Genomic DNA, 20,823 nt, shown 5'->3' on the forward strand with positions numbered 1-20,823 from the left:
CACCATGAAGGCGATTCTTAATTGTTGAAGACCAGGATAAACCATGGAAAATTACATTGAGCTTCTAATTTTACGTTTACGATGCAAACTTTTGCAAAAAACATCAATAATTTAACTTTTTTGCATCCTTTATTCTGTTATGTTGTAAAAATTCATACCAAACAAAAGGAACTTTCTTGGCTTGAATGAAACACACTTATATATGTTCTGACACTATATGTCCCATTGACTGTAATGTTGAATGAACGCGAGTGTGGCATTTAGATTATATGTAGGCATTTTATAATATAAAACTGCATCTTTAATGAAAATTTTGAGTACATTTAATCTATATTTTAGAAAAACATATTAGACTTTTGGATTAACGCTTCTTGTGACATTAATTTGGAAATATTTTTTGTTATGCCAATAATGATGTGAATTACAGCTACGATATAACACAAAAATCTCAGTGTACATGACAATTTCATTCATAAACGGGAAAATTTAGTAATCTGGACGGTTTGTTTCGCGATATTATTTAACAACAGAATACCTAGATAGCAGACAGTATCCTACGGGTTGACTTTTCTTCAATATTTAAATCTCTTTCAAAAAATCTATGTTTGTATTAAAAGTTACGCCATTTAAAATATTCATAGACTTTAGAAAACTTTGTATCATCTGTAACACAACCATTTGCAGCATAAGTATATCATCAACGTTATAACGACAGGAAAGTATTTATGACGTCATATTTATAAATGTTCTAATAGTGATGTTTCTTGAAAACTCGAAGTCTAAAAGTTCATTTGCAAAAGCTATTCGAAGATTCCATAGGAATAACGAAAAAGTCACTGTAGATTCACATGTTGCGAAGGCAACATGAAATATTGTTAGAAAACTCTTTTTCGCCGCATTAAAGATTGAATTAGTATTTTTTTTGTGTGTGTCATTCTGAAAACTATTATGGAATATTTAATCTATTCCGAAACAAATCCTTCATTCAAATATTTCCATAAAGAACATTCAAGAATCGAAAAACAAAATGTGGTCATTAAAGCAAAAAGGTTTTTGTACAAGGATTAAATGGTAATAAACAATATATAGTGGGTTTTAAGCAAATTAACCTTATACGTGTTCGCTAAAGCAGGTTTTCCTGTACGCATTATTAACTTATCTGATTTGTTACCATAAAATGTTAATAACCTATTGTGAGGTCAGCAGACTAGATGAAGTGTAACCTATGTCTACCAGCATTCCAATGTTCTTAAAGGCCCAATATGTACGTATCCAAAACAAAAATAAAAAAAAAAGATAAAGGAGACTTAAAATATCTAATTATCTATATATTGGCCTAAGGTGAAGTTACAACGCCAAAACATACGGTATTCACTGTGTAAATGAAGTTTCATTTCTCTGCTTTGCCACATGGTGTAGTGATATTCAACTTCTACGCGGCTATTAGGACGTTGGCGGGAAACATAAGACGACCCACTTTATGGAAATAAATATATTTAATTTACTTATTTTAAAATGAAATGATGATAATTGTAGTATTAACAGTAAACTTATAACATTTGGGACGATACAAAATTTTGAAATTCGTTTAAAAGATACATTTAGAAAAATTAAAGCCGTTCCGGTTGATGTAACCTTAAATCCTTAGTCATGTATATGAATGCATGTATACCTATACCAAACCTAACCTGTTTATTGTAATCAGCAAACGACAATCAATAGCAACGAAGAATACTTTCATAGGTGTATTCCTTTGTGTAATTCACAAACTAGATGTCTGTAATTCGTTTTTGTAAATAATTCAGAAAAATAGATTTGCGGTTCCCTATGGGGATAAAAGGATATGGGATACTTGGTCTGTTTATAGCCTAACCATTCTAACCATGGGCTGACATACCAAAGCCTGTAACGATTTCGCAAGTGATACCTTGTGATAACGAGGGTTTTACAATCAAACCTTCTTATGTCGAAATAATGGGACCATGAAAACACTTTGAATTATCCTTGTATTCGACTTTGATTCAGAAAATATTTACTGTAACTCAACTCTATTTAATTTACGACCGATAATTACTTTCGCAAATTAATTCTGATCGCGAACTTCGCGAATTAGTAAATCGCAAACGAACGAAAGTTTGCTTACAACAGGTTTGGAGGTTGGCCTTCAACATAGTTCGATTAAACGGGGTATTACAGTGATATGAGTTAGATCATAATAAACGATGTTCGTCTTATTAGAGTATTTCTCTGTTGAAGTGAAGTTATTCTTTCCATTTTTCATACAACGTACTTTCTTTTTATCTAAGGTAAAATGAATTTCTTGAAACTAGATCATTTTAGGATAAACCACACTGTTATTATACCAGTGGCCAGATTAAATAATATTCATTAACTGAAAAGAAATTCTCTAAATTCAAAGTTATACATAATCATGTACAGTACTGCCATTGACTCTGCCATCAGTGAAACATTTTTTTAAAATAAAGTATTTAGCTCACGGGCTAATGTTTCTGATACATTCTTATGGGAAATTAAAGCTAAAAAGAAATATTTTTAACTTAAGGAACATTAAGGCAGCAGAACGATCTTCATGTTGGGGTGGATGAAGAAAGACACCAGTAGCTGGACACCCACCACCGACGCGCAGTGACTCATCACCACTGTGGACCCCCTATCCTGATAGTGTACCAAGTAAGGGTCGAAACACGCAATTAGGGAAGGCCTAGGCTGAGGACGTCGTCGGTGCTGCAGCATACCATCACAGCTGTATATGGGTAATAGGAAACAAACCACGACCAGTAAATGTCTAAATACGTATTTCCCTCGATACAAACTCAAAAAATACTATAAAATATCTTAATGAGGAAGCAAAATGTTATCAAAGGTATGCAGTTAATAGCAATCTCATTTGTCTGGAGAAAGTTAAAATTGTATATGATGTCATGAATAAATAAATGACAGTGCGATTTACACCTGGGATCGGGGGGTTTCAATTTAACCGACAAAAACCAGGAATTGGTATTTTTGATACGGTTTAGTGCAAATGAACCTTAAATAGTATTTTCCTCATAAAATATTGATATTTTATGCATATGTAGTCTTCTGGGAATGCAACCGTACCTGCCATTGCTAGGAAAGTACATATGTATTTTCTGAGACGTGTCATGGGCCATAGACTTGTCCATATAGAGAATGAATAGTGTTTTGATTGCGTTAAAGCCAACTTAAAGGTGGTATGAACGCAAAATGGGATACAGACACATTCAATGTAGCGCAATAACGCTACTTAACGCGCTATATATAGAATATGTTCCATTGCTTTCACACCACCTTTTCAATATAATCATATATCAATGATGTCCATTTCAGCCGAGGAAAGTTACTGTGATATAGTCTATTGATGGTATGACCGTTGAGCAGCTGCGTGTTTGTCATGTATGTTTCGGTCTACGAACGTGATATAGAATAATTTCTTCATAGTCATGACTTTTAATTTCATAGTACGGAAGATAGACAAATGTTTGCATTGGTTGTGTAGGCCGATTCGAATGCTAAGACGGAGGGTAAAGCTGATGATACTGTTTCGGATAGGCTACTTGTAATGTTTTTTTTTTTTATTATTGAAACTTGTACATGACCTGTTTACCTATTGTTCGCTTAGACGCTCCCAGAATTGTTCTCCGACAATCAGATATGCTGTATATACAGGTGAGATGAGTGACCGTACACACATACTGACGTTACTATGGAATTCCCGAACATTTCCGAGGAAAGTTTCCCGGTTGTAGCCCCGACCAGCGATTAATTTTGTTGTTTTGATGTCAAATATATGTTTAATTGGATCTAATAAAAACTCTTTATTGTTAATTTTAAATCTGTCAATTTATGATGCAAAATCTTAAAGAGGGTGAACTAGAAGTAGTCCGAACTTGCACTGTGTTTGTATTCATACGTCATTGCGATTACGCTAATTTGAACGCAACTCCCATCCCGTTGACTATATAGGGGCATATGTAAATATATAGTTGCATATGTAAGTGGTTTAATGAATTCCTTGATATAGATACCTTATTGTCTGCGAAACACGTATATATGGTGGCCCGTTAATGCCATATGCAATAATGTTGTAATATCGCAAACTCATCCTGTCAACCGTATTTCATGTAAGTGGAGGAGAAACAGGTTCCCATGTACCCATCTAACAGTTTTTCGAAACGTGGTTTTATAGGACCGGTATGATGTCTAGTTTCATTTTATGTTTGATGCCATTGACAACAAATGTCTCATGGGGGTCATATGGCGGCCATCTTGGATTTCAGTTATCAAAAATGGCCAAAATGACTCATTTGTAAATAGATAGATATAGATAGCGAACCAGACAACAGGCATAGGCAAATAAAAATATTATTTAATATTATGATTGAAACATGCTGAATACGATAAAATCATAATAATGAAGTAACTTTTTCTCAGTTTTGTAAAATGACGGGAAAATAATGACATTTTCAGTTTTTATTTCACGAAAAAATTGATAAATGTCATTATTTTTATCACAAGAAAATCATTTCATGGACAAAACACCTTGTGAAAATCATTTTGGATTGCACTAGCCCTTGTGTTAACACATGTGTATTATAAAAAGATAGACCACATCAATGAGTTGGGCAAAAAGGAGGCCACCCCCCCACCCCCCGAAAAGAAAATAAAAAAAAACATAAAAAAGAAGACCTTAAAATAAATTAATTAAAACTCCAAATATTCAGGAAAAACATATTGTAACAGTTTACTGAATTACTTTAGTGGCTCTTGTCCAAATATATGTGTATTATAAAAGAATTAAATGGTTTTTTTTAAGCAGAAGATTCGTGGACGCCCCCTCCTAACGCTAATCATAGAGAAAAAAATCACATAATTATTATTACATAAATTACACATTCTCTGATCCAGTTAACATCCAAAGGTTATTTAACATGTTTTATCTGTGATTCTGACAGTTCCCAAATACAATTTGTTTTATTAGTTTAACGTCCTATTAACAGCCAGGGTCGTGTAAGGACCAGGTCTATTGGTGGAGGAAAGGGGGAGTTCCCGGAGAACACCGCCAGCAGTCAGTACTTGGCAACTGCCCCATTTGGGATCCGAACAAGCGACCCAGAGGTGAAGGGCTTGTGGTAATATGTCGAGACATCTTAACCACTCGGCCACCGCGGCCCCAATTACAACTAGAATGTGGTTAGCACCGTTATAATCCATTGTCTTTTAATGAAAAACTGGAAAACACAGAATTTTTCATGAAATATCGGCCTGTGCCAGAACGCAACGTAACACAGTGTTCCAAATATTATCCTTGATTTTTTCGTCCTGAAGACAGGATAGATAGTATATGGCTGTGATTGGTCAGATTCTTTTCTCCTGACCTGCCTTCAGTTATAATCCACAGCAGTTAACGTAACGACAGTGAAAATAACCCCTGGAGGATCAAGGTTGCTGTAAATAAATATCAGAACGAGTCCAATTAGTGACGTAACCTGTAGAGATACCGAAACGCATGATTGTGTCTTGAATGAGCGGAGATGCTTTTTGTTTTAACTCTAAAACACACCAGTTTTTAAGCGCGGAAAGAAGAATAATATGAAAGATTGGTTGCCAGTTATTTGGTTCAAATGTTCATTTTATTAAAAAAAAACATTAATTTAATCAAAGGAGTTTGACGTTCTGTCAATAATATATAGTATACATATATAAAAATACCCCTATATACTATATAAAAACACCAGAAAAGAAATGCATCGCTGGCCAACATTTTCACCATCTTCGGTCAAATATGTAAAATTTGTTCTAGGCAATGTGTACATGTGTCACCGCGTCGATAATACAATAAGATGCTATTCTTCACATATATATGAACACTTACCTGTTCACAACCCTATCACAATAAGTTTAATCCCATGTCACTTTGAAAGTTTGCAGATTTCGCGGCCACTTTGTTTTGTTCTCGAATCCGTGTTCTGACGTCACACAGTTCCGCACAAACGAAATTTAATTATTTTAAAATCCAATTATTTAACTATGAACTCTTAAGCTTTTTGTTACTTATAAAATATCTGTGCTTGTTACATATCGTATACATTTTTTCGTGAATTTAAAAGATATTTTTGATAAAAATTTTAAAGTTTCAAACAAGGGAGAGCACTTAAAATGGAACATCCTAAAGAACTGAATGGGCCGTGATCTGACATGAACGGAAAATAAATGGGTTTAAAAATGAAAATATTCGTTATTGTCTGATGTCATTATGTGTTTAATAGGAATGAGTATAAATATCACAGTTATATGAATATTTTAATCCAAAAAGCCCAGTTTGGTACTTTTGATTTAGATTCAGATCCAATCATGTTTTTAGGATGTCCCATCCCATCTTGTGACGTCAGCGCATGGATTCGGGAACAAAACAAAGTGGCCGCGAAATCTGCAAACTTTCAAAGTGACATGGGATTAAACTTATTGAGATGGGGTTGTGAACAGGTTATTATCGATATATGTGAAGATTAACATCTTATTGTATTATCGGCGCGATGACACATGCAGACATTGCCCAGAACAAATTTTACATAACTTTTACCGAAGGTGGTGAAAATTTTGGCCAGCGATGCATTTCATTCCTGGTGTTTTTATATAGTATATAGGGGTATTTTTTATATATGTATACTCTATATTATTGACAGAACGTCAAACTCCTGTGATTTAATACAATATAACATATTTACAGATTGGATATATTGTCGTTTAAACTTTTTGTATTTGTTTAATCTCCTATTAACAATCATGTTCATTTACGAATGCGTCAGATTTAAGTCGTGGATAGCAGTCGGAGTAATCGGAGAAAATCCACCGACTTACAGTCATATTTGACGTGACATTTGAACTCGAAAAACACAATGAATATGTTTTGCTTTCTTTCTCAAACACATCAATATCTGGAAAGGATGTAAACGCATCCATTCATGTCAATGAGATATACATAACCTGTCTCGTCACACAGAATTAAGTACTTCTGGAACTTAATCAAGCGTGTACGTCATTACAGATAAAAACACACACATTAACTTTACATCACATGCTGATAGGGAATTTAGATCTATATAATTGTACAACAGAAAATAATCAATATAAACATCAATGTAACATATCTGATACAAACATATTTTTTCTTGCTCTGCAGTGCGAAGTTGTTTTCTTATTAAAACACAGGCAAATACTGCGATAATAATTCATTCTGTTGTTCCAATCCACCGCTCAAACGCTGCTATCTTGATAAATTACATATGTATTATTCAGTTTTAACTGACCCGTGAACCGTTTTAAACATTGCATATAAACTAGCTTTTATTTCGCGTGCGTTTTAATTTGATGTATTTTACGGACTAATAATAAGTCGCGCAAATTAATCGCCGTAAAAATGTCAAGCATGTAGTAAGATTCTAAATCGTGAAAAATATTACTTTGTTGATCAGATATCCATCTATAAGGGTTTTATTAGTTTAACGTCCTATTAACAGCCAGGGTCATGTAAGGACGTGACAGGTTTGTTTGAGGAGGAAAACCGGAGTACCCGGATAAAAACCATCGCCCAGCGGTCGGTACCAGGCAACTGCCCTCATTGGATTCGAACTCGCGACCCATAGGTGGAGGGCTTGTGGTAATATATTGAGACATCTTAACCACACGGCCACCGCAGCCCCTCTATCCATTAAAGCATTATAACACAATCTGTTGTTTTAAGATGATAAATGATTTTTTTCTTAAGGTTAGAAGTTCTTTTATTCATAAAAACTAACGATACAATACGAAAATTATTCTGTTAGGTTTAAACGTATTTTATCGCAAAAACTTTCACACGAGGATTGGACAGTCATTGCAAATGAAAAGGCCTTCTTAAAACAACAATAACACATAAATATAAATGATTTATTCTAAGTTGATATTCAAGTATCGGGATTTTAATGAAAATCAAAATCAAAAGTTATATAGCTTTCATTATTTTTTTTCCAATTTGTCTATGTTTATCTTTCGCTCGAAATTTCTAGCTCACATAAGATACTCACCGACTCATGCCAGACGTTAACAAAATCACAAGTGCTACTTAATGCCATTTGAGTATTTATTACATCTCAAAGAAACAATAAACAGTTATCTACGCCAAGATGAAGTTCGTCTAATACGTCCTGACTAACAGAATGATAATGACCAGTAAATGTCTTTCAGTGATAGACAATTTATCAGAAAACCTAATTATGATAAATGCCTAATAATAAAAACCTTTCCACACACCTTTTCTACATTTTGAGTAAAGTGACGTAAACTCGTATTGAAGCAAATAAAATCGCTAAATATTTATCAATTCTACTCGAATTTAATCTACACTCAAGTTTAAGTGGAAGCTCGTCATTTGAAGTTTTCAGGGATGAACGACATTATATAATACAACAAAACACTTGAACAAATTTACATAAAAATCTATGTGAGAGCATGTGATAAATTTCCTGTAAATATACAGTTACGCCCAAAGTTCACTAATTTTATGTATTATGAATGCATCTTCCTGCATACACTAGCAATGTGCTGAATTTTTTTGCATAGGTATTCATAAATGTATGCTACATTGTATATACCACATTAGTTAAACATTTTGAGATATGAGAATTATTTTCACAGCTTCATTCATCAATTTCGATGGTTTACAATTAATCACTGAAAAAACAAAAACATGTGAAAATGTTCGTCCATCTATAGCCAATATAACTTAACATGTATAATTGTTGCGTTACTCAGAAAAAAATGGATTTCCATCCAAGGTCTGTACCTAATATACTGTCCATACCTACTTGACATTGTATGCATTTTATCACGTACATATATGCATGTACGTATCTGAAATCCTCTACTTATCACCTGTTTACGGATACCATGAACTAACATCTCGTAGATATTGTAAACAACTACGATCTCTATCACCCAGGACCACTCTCGATTCCCATCCCTATCTATAATACGTCCGTCATGATGTACCCGACACTTGCTCATCCAATGTCTTTCTACTACTACCAGGACATATTTATGATAAATAAAAATATTATTTACATAAACTGCTCGGAGTTGGGCTAATGTCGGTTACTGACCGAATTTCGCCTTAGGCAAAAGCTAAATTGTTTTTTTGGCTTGATAAATGACCGTATTTAGTAACATTATTAATCAAATAAGTAGTTCAGTTTCTTAATATATGAATACAGAAAGCGATATTTTGAAATTGTTTTACAGAAATAAGGTCACCGAAACAACTCCATCGAATGTTTTCACTGTTTAAACTGTTGTAGACATAGTTACTTTGCAAAATAAATTATTTAAAATAAATGTAGAGAAACCACCAGTTTAGTTTATCAGTAACATAAATGGTATCCCCGATACCCAAGAGAAAGCACCAGTTTAGTTTATCAGTAACATAAATGGTATCCCCGATACCCCAGAGAAAGCACAAGTTTAGTTTATCAGTAACATAAATGGTATCCCCGATAACCCAGAGAAACCACCAGTTTAGTTTATCAGTATCATAAATGGTATCCCCGAGTTTATCAGTAACAGAAATGGTATCCCCGATACCCCAGAGAAAGCACAAGTTTAGTTTATCAGTAACATAAATTCTATCCCCGATACCGTAGAGAAACCACCAGTTTAGTTTATCAATAACAGAAATTATATCCCCGATACCCCAGAGAAACCACCAGTTTAGTTTATCAGTAATATAAATGGTATCCCCGATACCCAAGAGAAAGCACCTGATTAGTTTATTAGTAACATAAATGGCATCCTCAATACCCAAGAGGTTACTATCGTTATCTACCCCTGGAATATTTCATAGCAAAACTGAAAGCAGGTCAGGAGAAAAAATACCAATCATAGGCCTTTGACGATTACAGAGAGAACGACCCCCAACTTCAAAACCTTACAGTCAGCCAAAGTGAATCGTTATTCAATGCCTTTGATATATATAAAAGGACCAAACTACTTTCTCATCTTTGGTCGCACACAGATTCTACAGTTTTTCTATGAAATATTTCAGGGTTTAATATTACGATAGTGTTAGTAACCCCTGGACTATATTTATCTATGAAATATTTCACAATTTTCAACAATATTTTTCAAAGTGAATTTGTTTCTACTTTAAAATTCCATCGGCAGTGAAATCATATCTTTCTACGTTAAACATCAATGTCAATTTACGATTGATAAACATGAACTTACTGATCGCTTCAGGTGTTTATATGCATATGCACTGAAACGGAATCAAATTTGCTTTATGTTATGTTTCGGTATAGTATAATGAAATCTGTAATGAAATATCGTAACGTATACGTCTGTTATGTATGTATATTGCTTTCTTGCAAACGTCCCAGTTTTTAACCCACCGATGAAACAAACACTATCAATAGTATTTACTAGGATTTCCTAGCATTGCATTTCACATAAGGTATGCATGTGACACGCGCCAGGGTCATGCACTGCGTGCATTATACATGACTACCTGGGAATACAATGGCGTCATTATTGATATACTTTAGATACAGCTTAGTCATCAATCAAGCTTATTTATATAAACTGTTAAAATGTGACTGCTTTCATTTCGTTTTGCTCTCTGGCTTTATTAATTATTCTTTACATAAATGTTGAATTTCAATTATACAACTTAAATGACACATTCACTTATTAACTCAAAGTTGCTGTGCATTACAGGATGATTAAGTGTATATAGGATGAATGGACCCTTTAACTCTTTTTGTACGAAAACATACGCTGGCCATAAAAGACAAAAACGATATGTTACATAAGTCCCATACGTTTATAAAATATTAGAGGATTTGACGTGTGGGTACACTTTCAGAAAGATTAATGATAACAATAAGAATATTTGTTTGCATATTCAAAACAGATTATGTGCACATTCGGAAAGAATATTTATAACAATAAAATTTTGTGAATATTTGGAAAGAACATTGATAACAATACAATTGTGTACATCTTCTGAGAGAATATTACTAATACCAATATTGATAACAATACCATTTTTGCGTATTTGGAAAGAACATTTGTAAAAATACAATTACAATTCCAAGAGAATATTGGTAATTTCCAATAGAATTGTGCGTATATTCCGAAAAAATATTGATAGTAATAAACTGGCGCAAATTAGAAAAGACAATTTAAAATAACAGTAAAATGTTGTGCATATTTGTCAAGAATATATGTACAATAAAATAGTGCATAATCGGAAAGATTGTTAATAACAATACAATTTTTTGGATATTTAGAAAAAAAATAGAAATAGAAAAAACTTTTGTTTGATGTTAAGTATATATCGTACATAGGAATCCTTTTTCTATATCGATCCAAGTTTTATTTGTTTAAAGTGGCAGGATGTAAAAACTTATAATATTTAAGCACGCTAAGAGGTACTTATGAAATACCGGAATGCTTGCAGCATGTGTTGATCAGTACTGAATGTTATCACCCGTTAGTACAAGTGCACTAAATATCCGGGCGAGGTCATGACGTCGCGCTCGGAACCCGGATTTTAGCGATGAGGAGCGCATATATGATAGACGACGGAATAGTAACAGACATGGATTTACCTGGTGTAAGGGATGTTACCTGTATTGATCGTGTCACGGTTGGGAAGGAGAAAGACGGGCGGTCATTGATGGGCTACATAGGTGCGCCGAAGTCACAAGTATTAGAAAACAGCGTGACAATAAAATGAAAATTTCCTTACTCAAGTAAACTGACCGCATTTTGACAAGTGTTGATTTTCTTAGTACAACGGAATTACTGCTTACAAATAATTTGTGGCAGACTCAATTTAACTCTTATGGTAAACTATATGAAAATAGAGGGTGATCTTGTTTTCTACATATAACCCTACCATAACACAATATGTGCGTTATAACTTTTTTTTCTTATTACTTTTCATGAATTTATTTTTCTTGTTCTCTCATTAAAGATTAAAATAAAACTAAATTAAAACATTAAGTACTTAAGGTGGCAAAACATTAAGTACTTAAGGTGGTATAAATGTCCGACAGCTATCCAAAATTGAAAACAAAATAGTAATTGTACCTATTATTGGAAGGTGTTCGTTTAATAATTTGTATTATAATGAAATAAAGTCAGTTCAGCAGTTTTCATTTCCAAATTAGAGTAACTATTTACATCTTCTATTACGCACATCTTCAATTCGTCAAGACATCAATAATTCAAAATAAAGAAAACAAGAAACTTCGTCATATGTGTTGTAGCATTCTCCATATCATTTCCGTATTTCATGGTTCAACGGCATAGAAATAAAAAATCTGGATTATTTGTGTTTTGTTTGTGTGTTATTTCGTTCTAAAATTGACTTGTATTGTGGATTTATTTTTTACAATCTGTCACTTCGAAAAATAAAAATAAATCAAGCAAAAGAAATGCAATGAGCATTCAATGAAAATTAATTACATCGTATACTCCTTTTGTTTACATATATTATGCCATCATGAACATATGGTGACCGGTTTGGTATCCTAAAACCAGACAAGGTGGACAATATAACTGCAGTTTAAAAAGTTTTAGAGTTCAGCACTTTACCATTTGTCATAACGAATACCTAATTAAAATTTATTTAAGCATAGTGGCGTTTCGCGTATTTATTTGACAGTAGTAATTGTTAGATTGTCTATGAAATTGACAATAAAATCGTTTGTATTAATATGACAGTCTCCCAAAATACACAAGCAGTCGCCACCCACAAAACATCACACACATATAACGATAAACAATGTTTAGTAGATAGAAAATAGCTGTCGTTTAAATTCTTGCAGTTCATATGAATCATATAACCCATTACGCCTTGTGATAATGGTACCGATGCAACGCAATGATAACCAGACATTGATACTGATGGTCCAATAGCCGAGATGCCAAACAACATATGTCACCATTACCGCACAATGACATCAAAGATTCTCAATTGAAATTGAAGAAAAAGCTTTTTGAATGCCAAACTTGGTTTTCTTATAATGCAAATACCTATTTGAGACCTTACGTGGGTATTGAGTTCAAAAACAAAAATAACAGATACCATTTCGTTTTTCAGGTTATATTGAAAATCTTTATATTCCAATTTATACTCTTGGTTTTCATAATGAGATCCGTTCTTGAAAATGCAGAAACATCAATATAAAACGAAGTGGTAAACGGGAATTCCTTTTATTCCACATACCATCCATATTACTGTTTCAAGAACAGTTTTTTATATTTACAGTGTTAATTATGATTATATCTCGGAATTTTCTGAAATTATTTAGATTGCTTGTGAACTAACATGTTAATATTGACAAAAATTTAATAACTATATATTATACAAAATAAAAGTATGAATGACACCGAAGTACATAGAAAACGAAATTCTTTATTTTTAAACATAAACTTATATATTACTGAATAGCCATGACCTTGCACGTTAGCTTCAATAGTTTACGTGATATTCTGACCATTCATAAATCATAAGGGCATGCTTGACCTCACCTACCAGAGATAATACCGTGAAAACGGATTTAGAGAAAACCGATATCCGGAATGATACTAAAACTTTATTCCGAGAAAAGCAGGTCTAGTAGAATACGTAGGCATGTGCTGCAGATAAACAGGATCTACAATAGGTATATAACACAGCTGATCAGTTTACCTCACCATTCCGAGCTCATCAGACTCACCACAGAGCAACAAGTCAAGACCTCAAGAACTAGCCTAGCAGTTCACAACACAACTTATAACAGAGATGGTAAGGATTGTGATGTGCTAACTATCTTATTTTGTTAATATGACTATCGTAGTTTTAAGTAAATAGATGGATGTGCTAACTATCTTATTTTGTTAATATGACTATCGTAGTTTCAAGTAAATAGATGGATGTGCTAACTATCTTATTTTGTTAATATGACTATCGTAGTTTTAAGTAAATAGATGGATGTGCTAACTATCTTATTTTGTTAATATGACTATCGTAGTTTTAAGTAAATAGATGGATGTGCTAACTATCTTATTTTGTTAATATGACTATCGTAGTTTTAAGTAAATAGATGGATGTGCTAACTATCTTATTTTGTTAATATGACTATCGTAGTTTTAAGTAAATAGATGGATGTGCTAACTATCTTATTTTGTTAATATGACTATCGTAGTTTTAAGTAAATAGATGGATGTGCTAACTATCTTATTTTGTTAATATGACTATCGTAGTTTTAAGTAAATAGATGGATGTGCTAACTATCTTATTTTGTTAATATGACTATCGTAGTTTAAGTAAATCGATGGAAAAGCATAATAATTAAATTCATTAATAGAAATAATGAATGATTCTAACATATCACTACTTTGTAAAAATAATTTTATCTAATAGTGATAAAGGAAGTATATTACAATTGTAATTGTACATATCCTTGATTTATTCAAGGATTAATTTGACATCATTGATATATAGCCTAATGTTTGTGCTATATCTGCATAATATATAAAGATAATTATAATTAATCACACTATCTTCTAAATCATTTAACTGTAATTTCTAATAATAATTTTAAGATTTTTCTTTGAATTTATATGATTAAAATATTCAGTACACGACTGATGTTTAAACATTAGCATAACGGCAATTCAAAAATTATTCTTAATATTGTCTATCAGATATTATTCATTCGTATAATAATTGTTATTGAATCTAAAGATCAAACTGATATAGTCTAATCAAGCACATTGCAATATGTCAAAGCGAGCAGTAGTTGTTCCTGATAAGATCAATCATAAAAAAATCATTTGAAATATATGCATGTGAATCACCCCTGTTAACGTAAGAAAGGGTTAAGGATTGTATTTGGCTTTCTAGATTATCTAATGATTATTAGAATCATGGATTAAAATAAATTAAACATTATTAATGATCAAAGTAAAAGTATGAAAATTTCATAAATCGATTCTAATAATATTTTGATTCATTATTAACTATTTTTGGTTATTTATTAATATTTTTATCATTCCAGGCTGAGAATATGTGTACCATTGGTATAGGAAAACTAAGGAAGGTAGCACTAGCCTATCTTCAGGACGTGTTACAGAACGTCTACAATGTTAGGGTGAAAATCGACAGCCAAACCAAACCCTTCCGGTCCGAGAGAGAACTTCCGGTTAGAACTGCTGTGGATTTCAGCACCGTCAAGGACCACGTGTGTGAAAGACTAAAGCACATCTCAAACGGTCAGTGTCAGGGTCCATTCTGGGATATCTGTGAGAATATGATAGAAACCAAAAATGTCGGATGTATCATGTCACAAGTTCAAAAGGCAGGGAAAGAGGCGAGTAAGGTTATCCATTCGTGGGGAGTAGAAAACGAGTTATACGTCGGCATAATACCGACCCCTCGGGATCAGTCTCTCTTTGAGGCGACGATTGATGATGACAACAACAGAGTACATATTCACTGGGACAAAGAGATTTTGCCGAATGAATATATGACTGCTGTATCAAGAATGGCACAAATTCTTCGAGATCAGAAACGACAGCCAACACCAGTGGAATACTTCGCCTTCCAACTGGCATACTATAATCTGTCTCATGGAGCCCAGGGACGTCATCATAACGCACGTGGGCTGGGTACCCCTGGCTTTCGACCTTCTACACAAACCTACATGTCTCTTACTGACCCAGGTGAGGGTCACGTGCTAGGAACAACGCGGTTTAATGAGTGGATGGAAGGTGCCATAGTCCACGTGGAACATTTGGAGCGTCCGCGAAATCTGCCAAGAGAGAACATCGAATCCTATCGCATCCCATCAATGATCGATTTCTCAAAAGTCAGATTACACGTCGGTTCAAGTGCTCCAACGACTTATTTCGTTGGACGAAGAGTAAAAGATTCTGGAAATTTCGACGAGGATTTCTTGAAACTGGTAAACATCACTGCTGCGTCTGCCACAGCTGCATTCTTACAAGGAGCAGCTGAATGTAAGGTTTCTATGGAAGGACTTAGCACGTCACAGGCCGTCCGTTACATGCAGTCACTCCGAGGTCAGATCCAGAGGAACAGAAAACAGTTCCTCTCAGCCGCATGGAACCTTAACCAAGTCGTCCTGGATGACTACGAGCAATCTCCACCCTGTAAACTCAATGAGAGAATGGCAATCGCTACCAGAGCTATTGAGATTACCTCCATTGGTGGATTTGATAAGATCACGTGGGACGGCGCCAGCGACACATATCCTTCCAAATGTATCATGTATCAGTTGACCTTTGAGGAAGCCTTGACAATTGTTCACGAGGCCCACATCCGGGGACTTGTCACCTACTTCTCTGCTGGATTTAAATTCAACGAAATCAAATATGCCGTGTACGCCGGTGTGGACGGGATCGGAATCGGCGGGGCCCAGGTTCTCAGGTTCATGGACGGGCAGACTGGTATGCATGGACCTTACACAGAGGAAAATATCCCAAGGATCCTGGAAAGTCGGAACGATGCTGCAAACTCTACTCGTGGACGAGGCGTTAAACTGCTATCCCGACTAGACACGATGTACTTCGAGGGTTCTATTACCAAGGAGTATGACGAACTTCGGGAAGAGCTCTTCATAGCTCTTAAATCCATCGATGAGTCACGCATCGATGAACTTTTGGATAAACTGAAAGAAGTCGTGAATATGCCAGAAGAGGGCAATTCGCCTTTGATCGGCCGAGCGAGACGTCTTGTGAATAGCAGTGATCCGTTATTAAAATTACACACAGAATCGGAAGAGGAATGGGCCTCGTTGAAAAAGCTATTAGTTAGTCTAATCATCGCTAAGGACGAAGAGTCAATCGCAGAGGAATACGAAAGTGATCCATGGCTCGTCATGCGCAAACGCTACAGGAAGAAGCAATGGGAAGACAACCGGTGTATAACACGTCAGACCTCATTCGATGTGACCTGTAAGTCATTTCAATAATGAATCAGGAATCGAACAGAAATACTAAAGTGATCTTGAAACGAAGCTTAAGAAATTTGACTATGCAATATCATGTATTGTGTTCGACTTTCAACGTTCTTTGTCCTCATTTTTGAAACAGTGAGTCACCTCTGTGCTACTTCATTTGACGTATAAGGTACTGATACTCAAACCCGATCACATATGTAGAAGTTCTCTTATACGGTGTTCTAGCAAACGGCTCTAATGACGCATCTGCATTTTATTATTGTATATCATTGTGTTGTATTCTCTGAACAATTTGTCTGTATATTTACATTTTGATTATATGTTTTTCTTTGTTTTATCTGATATCTCAGGTCTGTGTAATTATTATAAGTTTTTATTCGAAATCCAATTTATAATTATAATAGTTATTTTTATGTCCATGGATACCAATATTTGTCTCAATTCATATGAATTGCGAATTTAAATTCATCATGTTCATCCCATTATCAGCATATTCACCCATTATTATTGCCATGGACACATTTTGTGTTATTACATGGATTTAAACACTAAACTATATGAGGGAATTTCATAATTGCAACTAATACATCAATGGTTTAACATCTTTGTCAATGTAATCTTTGTTAAAATAATTATGTATTATAATATTCTTTTTGTCAATTGTGGCATCATGACATCACATTCTCGGTACTTCGGAGGAAACTATTACTTTCGTTTATATAAAAATGATAGTAACCCCTTTAGATTAGGAATGTTGACGTCATAAATGACGTGCTCAAATGCATTTTCTTTTATAAATAAAACCCACATTTCACAGGTAATGTTATAAGTATGTAAATGAATTTTCGTTTCATAAAAGATTTCACGAAAGTTGTCCTATCAAGGCATTGCAAATATTTCTGAGAATCTTAATGCAAGAGGATATTGAATGAAATTTTAAGATCAAAGTTTAGAAACATGTTCTTATACTGAAACTGTCATGCAGCATTGAAGTTTGAATTGTAAGGAATATGATATTATTTTATGATTTATTTTGAGTTTATTTTATTTTCGACATTTAATTTTCTTGAATTTTATATGTACAATGTATTTATAATTTGATATGCAATGTTATTAAATTTATATTTTGTAATTTAAGTGTCATGTTTTCATTGCTATTGTCGATATGTTAATGCCATAAAACACCAAATGGGTTTATTTTCCTAAATTCGTAATAATATATTTCAGAATGTTGTGGCAATTGTAATATTAAAATTGGTTAACTATTGCTCAAACTACACAAAAAACTCGTACCATTATATCTGGATACCTTCTATCAACAAACTGAACATACATATGAAAATATTTTGTTACAAGGGACGTAACTCCTACATTATAAACCATTTAGGATTTCTGCAAGAGTTATACACCTTATGGGAAGCAGTTCAGGTTTGAGGATTTGATTTTATAATGTGATAACAGTCAAATACAAAATGTAATCAAGGAAAATTGGGTCATTCGAATATCAGCTTTTAAATGGTCGTTGATAAACGGGGTTTTGGTTTTATTAGTTTAACGTCCTATAAACAGCCAGGGTCATGTAAGGACGTGCCAGGTTTGTTGTTGGAGGAAAGCCGGAGTACCCGGAGAAATGCCACCGACCAGCAGTCAGTACCTGGCAATTGCCTTACATGGGATTCGAACCCGCATCCCAGAGCTGGAGGGGTTGTGGTAATATGTCGGGACTTAACCACTCGGCCAACGCGGCCCCCACAAAAATAAACAAAATCAATCAATAAACGTAAATTGGATGTAAAACAAATAATTCATAACAATAATCAGTAATTATTTAAACAATCAGAGTACCACATATTCCATTCTTTAAAATACTTGACGCCGATCAAATTTCTTTCAATAAATCAATGCAATGGTTCGTTTCCTGAACTATTCTATCTTTAATTCCTTTCTCCTCAGTACTCCAATTTAATCATTTTATTAAATAAAACAAAACTTTCCATAGGAGTAGACGTCAGGTATTGTTTATACAAGACTTCTCCATACCATACATGCAATATATTGGTTCATCACAAAACAAAGATAGCCATCTTATTCATATGAAGGGGAATAACTCCACCATGAGTATTACTTCATGACATATACATGTTTATTGATAAGTCGATGTACTGTATTTTAAAACCAGATTATGTCATGGAGGATTTTGTGTTTCTTAAACGGCATGTGATATTTTCACTTGTATTTTCCAATTATAACAGCTATCTGTGTGTTCTAAAAGTGTCTTGATCTCTTTCTCTTTCTTTTTGTTAGACCTCATTCATCTACTAAAACATTACAGATACAAATATGCACGTAATATCCTGGACATTTCAAGATAAGGCTAGAAACGGTTGATGTGGTCATGTATCATAGTCAACTCATTCACTATATGAACCTCTCAGTTATAGTTTTAGAAAGGCTAACTAAAAGTAAGTTTCGTGACCGATTCATTTATCAGGACGTTCCAGCTAAATAAAGATAAAATCTAATGAATCACGTCCAAAAGTCATAGTTCTAATGTCTCGGCAATTTATCATCGTCTATACTTGGAATTAGCCATGCATACTGTAACCCTCAATTAGAAAAGTAGACTACACACATATGCATTGTACACATTCCAAAAGTCTTCATAATTTGTCACTAATTATCCTATAGACAGATGCCTACAACTTAAATCAAAGCCTAAAGAAACCGTAGAAATACGTTTTCGTTTAAACCCTTCGTTTCATCAAAGATCAAAGATATGTGTGTTCTGAAAATTTTTGAAATAAACTATTATATAAGGCTTAAATGACCTATGCTGATCGTGGGATGGGGTCAACTGGTTCATTTTTGTGTAGTTGAATAATATACTTGACTGAGTAGTACGTATAAAATGCCACTTACAATGACATATGATTCGCTAAATGTGTAGAATTCACCATTACCATGTCACTGATATAAACAAAACAGCAAAAGACATGTTAAGATCGAGTTAAATCTAATAATAATTTTCAAACATATATTTGATTTTTTTTTTTTTGGTCGGGGGCTCTAGTGACACATCCTTTGCTTGCACCAACGAAATAAGCATAGCTTTCTCGATAAGATGATTTAAGCAAAATTAAAATAACATTGAAAACTGCTTATACGTAGTTTTTCACCTTTTCCATTTGATCTCACTTGATTTATTTTCCACTTTAAGCGAATTTCATTAAAACAAAAGTTTTCCATGATAAATGTCCCATCAAAAGTATGTGATATGGAATATGACGAAAGATATTTTTCTAATTTGTCATATGTTCATCAAAACATGGATTTCAACTCAAAATGATAAGCCATGATAATGGTAGACTGGAGTACGAGTGATTTGATGATCGCCAAAAATCTTCTATTTATTAAGCACATTAATATAATCTGAGACACACTCTGTAAAACAATCCACTTCAATATCATGTAGTGATGTGACGGAACACATTAACGATATAATTAATCACTCTTGAACAATACCACACGTGTATGACAAAGAACAATTGAACTTATCATAACCCCTTTTCAATTGCCCTTTAATTCGTATAATTTCCCACGAAAAGTTATCAATGTATGGACTTTTGTTTTTATTTAGGTCAAATGGCATTGATTTGTAAATATGACGACGTTGCTATTCAAGTTAAGTGGTTTTAATGCGACCAGACTTATAAAACGAGATTTATCGACTGATGTATAATAAGTTCTGTGTTATACCCATAGTAATTAATGATAA

General features: G+C 33.7%; 1 protein-coding gene across 1 annotated transcript; it reads left to right on the top strand.

Annotated features, from left to right (window-relative positions):
* Window positions 1–13,711: 13,711 nt before the first annotated feature.
* Window positions 13,712–18,180, top strand: LOC138333635 (uncharacterized). The gene is made up of 2 exons (XM_069282134.1): window positions 13,712–13,870; window positions 15,126–18,180. Exons 1-2 carry the CDS (start codon window positions 13,868–13,870, stop codon window positions 17,058–17,060), a joined length of 1,938 nt encoding a protein of 645 aa, XP_069138235.1. The 5' UTR covers window positions 13,712–13,867; the 3' UTR covers window positions 17,061–18,180.
* Window positions 18,181–20,823: the final 2,643 nt, after the last annotated feature.

This window comes from Argopecten irradians, chromosome 10, assembly GCF_041381155.1.
Source record: "Argopecten irradians isolate NY chromosome 10, Ai_NY, whole genome shotgun sequence".
Taxonomy (NCBI): Eukaryota; Metazoa; Mollusca; class Bivalvia; order Pectinida; family Pectinidae; genus Argopecten; species Argopecten irradians.